General features: G+C 41.1%; 1 protein-coding gene across 1 annotated transcript in view; it reads left to right on the top strand.

The window, feature by feature from the left end:
- The window catches only part of Prmt8 (protein arginine methyltransferase 8), a 93,644-nt gene that overhangs the window by 43,757 nt on the left and 45,166 nt on the right, over nucleotides 1-4,721 (top strand). The window contains exon 3 of the mRNA XM_004643574.2: nucleotides 3,894-4,049. Within this exon, the coding sequence (XP_004643631.1) occupies nucleotides 3,894-4,049 (156 nt within the window). The remainder of the gene's footprint in view (nucleotides 1-3,893; nucleotides 4,050-4,721) is intronic.

Below are 4,721 nucleotides of genomic sequence, written 5' to 3'. Positions count from 1 at the left end.
TTTTTTTTTATTATTGGTGGTAATATAAACTAGTACAACCACTATGAATATTGTAATGTGGTCTCCTCACAAAACCAAAATCAGAAATTTCACTGGACCCAACTATTCCTTTTCTAGGTATCTTCTTGAAAGAGTTAAAGACACCATGTGGCAGTGATACATGTACACCCATGTGTATAGCAGCTCAATCCGTAACAGCTGAACCTTGGAAGCAACCTGTGTGTTCATCACCAGATGATAGGATAAAGAAAGTGGAGAATTTATGCACAGTGGAGTATTCCTCTGCCATAAAGAACAACAAACTTGGGCCATTTGTACCAAAATGGATGAACCTTAAGACCACAATGCTAAGTGAAATAAATTAGACATACACTTAAACATCTCATGGTTTGTCTTATATGAGAAACCTGAATTATAAACAAACAGGAAAAGAAAAGGCAGATAATAGGAAGTAGGGAGTTAGGTCTTCCTCAAGTGGGAAAAAGACCAAGAGATAGGAGTAAAGGAAAGGGAATGAAAACAGGAATTAAGAAGTGTTATGGGCAAGCACCAACTCCATACAAGAAGTGGGAACATCACGTACTGTACCACGTACTCATGAGATAAGATCCAGCAGAAAAATTAAGAACATACAGATAGGAAAAAAGTACAGTTGTCTTTATTCGTAAGTCACAAGATTTTACATAGAAAAATAAGTCTACTAAAAAAAAAAAATCCCAGAAAGTCCTATTAGAATTCATGTGGGAAGCAAGCAAAATTGTAAAATACAAGCCTGTGGTAATATCTTTTAAATGTCATATACACCACTGTAAAAGAGTAAATTTATTTATTTATTTATTTATTTATTTATTTATTCATTGAATTTTTTTGGCAGAACTGGGGATTGAACTCAGGCCTTTACACTTGCCATGGAAGCACTTATTCCACTAAGCCATCTCCCCGGCCCCCAAAAGAGTGAATTTAATGAAGAAAATTTATAAAATCTTTCAGAGAGAAGTTAAAAAAGACCTAAATAAATAGAAATCTATATCATATTCTTGGCTTGTAAAACTCAATCTTTTGTAGACTATCCTTTCTCCTAAAATTTATCTATAGAGTCAGTGCAATTCCAATATTATTCTGAATTAACAAACTGATTCTAAAGTTTAAGTAAAAATCCAAAGCACCCAGGCAAAACAAAATAATCATTTAATATAAGAAATAAATTAGAGCCAGGGATATAGCTCAGCAACACAGCACTGGCCTGGCAAGGGTGAGGTTGTGAGTTCAATTCGCAATAAAAAAAAAAAAAAAAAGGATGAAATTAGAAGACTCTCACTCCTCTACTTCAAAGTTAGTGTAAAGCTACAGTAATCCAGTAGGGTGGAATTGGCATATCAACTTCTATACATGGAAAGTTCACTGGTTTTGACAAAGGTGTCAAGGTAATTCAGTGACGACGATCAACAAACAGTGCTTGAATTATTTCTTTGTATAATAAATCAGTGATTCCCTAACTTACACCAAACATAGGAACTATTGTGATATGATCCAAAGACTTGAAAGCCAAAGCTAGTGTAACTATAAAGTTTCTGGAAGAAAATATACGAGACTTTGTGACATTGAGCTAGAGCCCATAGGATACAGAAAGAATTGTAAGTTAAGTAAAAAAGAAACCTTGAAAAATAGACCTACATCAAAATTAAAAACTAATCAAACATTATGAAAATGGGAAAAAAATTAATTTTTTAAAACTATATTTATTTATTTATTTATATTCTGGTATAGGGTCTCACTACACAGCTCAGACTCATAGTGATCCTCCTGTCTCATCCTCCCCAGCACTGGGATTACAGGTGTGCACCACCACTCCCAGTTTCAGTGGCTGGCACAGCATGGGACCGGCATGGCATGTGGTACTGAGGGTCATACTGGGGTCCTTATGCTTGCCATGCAGGGGCTTAGACCATCGACCTATCTCACCGATCTGATAGCTATCTCTAGAGCTATCTCTCCCAAGCTATCTCCCCAGCCCCATCCAATATATTTTGTATAGCTGACAAAAGGACTTATTTCTAGAAGGTATCAACTCCTGCAGTTCAGTAAGGACAAAATAGACAGCTAAGAAAAAAAAAAAAAAAAGGCAAGAATAGACATCTCAAGGCATACATGTACACATGATCCACATTAATAGTCACCAAGGAAATGCAGTTCGGAATATGATGAGACTAGTTCATGTCCAGCTGATAGGACTAAGTCCCTGAGATGGGAAACATTGTGCACTCACAGACATTATTGATGGGAACATAAAATGGAATAACCATTGTGGAAAAAAATTGGCAATTTCCTGCAAAGTTAAACACACTCCTACCCTAAGATCCAGAAAATTCAGTCGTAGGTGTTTAAACACATAAAATAGACATACATCTCCACATACTCATACGAGGGCACTTCTAGTAGCTTGAGTCATAATAGCAAAGAGCTGGAAGCAATCCCAAATGTTCCTCAAGGAAAGACGGGAGGGAGAGAGGGAGGAGAAGGGGACATCAGAATAACTAGGATGTATTGTATGCATGTGCCAATTCCCCACCATGAATGCAATCATTATGTTCAGCAAGTAAGTACTAATAAAAATAAAACTTTAAAGTGAAAAAATAAATTGTGATAAGTTCAATACAATGGAAGGGGGGCCTGCTCATTACCTCAGGTGTTTAAGTGCCTGCTGAAACAAAGCAGTCACGCTCAGGATGCTGTAGTTCGATCCCCTCATCCTCAAGCCAAACCAGACCTACCCTGAAGGCGTCCTGAGCAGCCACCCTCCCCCCACAAAAAAAACCTCCTTCAATAAAATGGAAAAACATAAAAGAAAGAGCAATGTTTGGATCTTCCATAATGTAAATGGAACCCAGAAACTTCATGTTGAGTGAAAGAAGCCAGACTGGAAAGTGTGCAGACCCATGATTAGATTTAAACAACGTCAGCGACAGAGGGGAGAAAGCAGTTCATTGGCTGTGTGGACTGGGGATGGGGATTAACTGCAGAGGGATGAAGAACTCCTGGGCCAAGGAAGTGCTGTGCATGGAGGCGCACACGGAACCCTCTGCGGTCATGGCTTGTGTGGCATCTGGCAGTGACCGGCTGAGCGACCGTTGTTCCATAAGACCACATCATGGCAGTGTCCTAGCGTCTTGGCTCGTGAGAGGCTCACGCAATGATGAAGTCACCTAAGGATACAGTTCCCAACATATCCCAGTATTCAGCAAAGCATGACTGCACTAAAAATCTATGCTTTTTGTTATGTGAAAATTATATTCCAATAAAGTTAATTAATTTTTTAAAACTCAGCCCACGAGGACTGGTGATGAGTTAGCTGAACTAACTAACATAAAATGTTTGTTCATACCTTGAATAACCAGAGATTAATCATTTTCACTAGAGACCAATTTCACAGGTTATCTGATTCCTCTCTTACTACAAGTGCTTAATTCTAGATAGAAAAACATGATTTCTCTCTTAGAAACAAAACAAAACATTACAAATCTCTTTAAAGCTGTGAACTGATCATGGCAATAAGTATTGCTTCAGGCCAAACTGAAAACTCTAATGCTGCATTGACACAATCTTCCCTTTTGCATTTTGGCACGCTGGCCCTTTCCAGGCTTTGGACACGAGCCTCCTGCAGGTAGCAAGCTACCTTTCTGGGCCCAATTTTAAATCTTGGATGATTGGGGAGGCTGTGGTAGCCTCTGCCCCAGCTGCCCCACAGTCCTCATCTGTGACTTGGCCCAGTGATACTATTGTGGTTCTTGAATAATTTTCTTGGGGTGGCTTAGGAGTCTGCAACCCTGTGCATGCTCAGGTGCTTCAGAGACCCCATGTGTTACTGACATTGTTGTTCCCTTCCTGTCACACAGGAAATGCTCAAGGATGAGGTGCGGACACTCACCTACCGGAACTCCATGTACCACAACAAGCATGTGTTCAAGGACAAAGTGGTGTTGGACGTGGGGAGTGGGACTGGGATCCTGTCCATGTTTGCTGCCAAAGCGGGGGCCAAGAAGGTGTTTGGGGTGAGCATGCCATGCCCTGCCTCACACTAGCCCGACTCCCACCTCTCTGGCCCTTTGCAGAGACAAACATCTGGATCCATCTTTCTTTCTGATCTTGGGCTTCACAAGCTAGGCAAGTACTTTGTCCTGAGCCACATCCTCAGCCCCGCTCCATCTGTTTTTTTGGAGCTAGAGCTCTGACCAGAGTAGAGAAGATGAAGCATGACTTGCAGAAGGCAGGTGGGTTTCCTGTCACCAAGTCTTCACCTGGCCCCTGGCCCCATGACCATACACCGGTGGAGGATTTTTGGCTGTCTGAAGATCACTCATGGTTATCCTCTTGGCTTGAGAGCGTTAGGGTGCAGTTACAGATGTGAGTTCTGGCTTGACTTTCTGCCCCTTCACACACTCAGTGAGTGACCTTGCATAATTCACACACAGTTTTCCTGTCTATAAAATGGCCGTAATAAGGGTACCTTGCCTGTAGGGTGAGTATAAGGATCACACAAACACCAAGAGCTTAGAATGGTTCCTGACACGTGGCAAATGCTTAGGGTTTGTTGCCATGGCTGAGCTTGGGTCCTAGGAGAGAACATTCTTCTTTTTTCCCTGCAGGGCAAATCCTGCCACTTTGGTCACTGCAGGGCTCCTTCAGTGAAGCCTGACCAACCCTCACACACACACACACACACA

Source organism: Octodon degus, unplaced genomic scaffold (assembly GCF_000260255.1).
Source record: "Octodon degus isolate 3935 unplaced genomic scaffold, OctDeg1.0 scaffold00178, whole genome shotgun sequence".
Taxonomy (NCBI): domain Eukaryota; kingdom Metazoa; phylum Chordata; class Mammalia; order Rodentia; family Octodontidae; genus Octodon; species Octodon degus.
The sequence above is the reverse complement of the archived record's forward strand: the minus strand, read 5'-3'. Positions and strand labels throughout refer to the sequence as shown.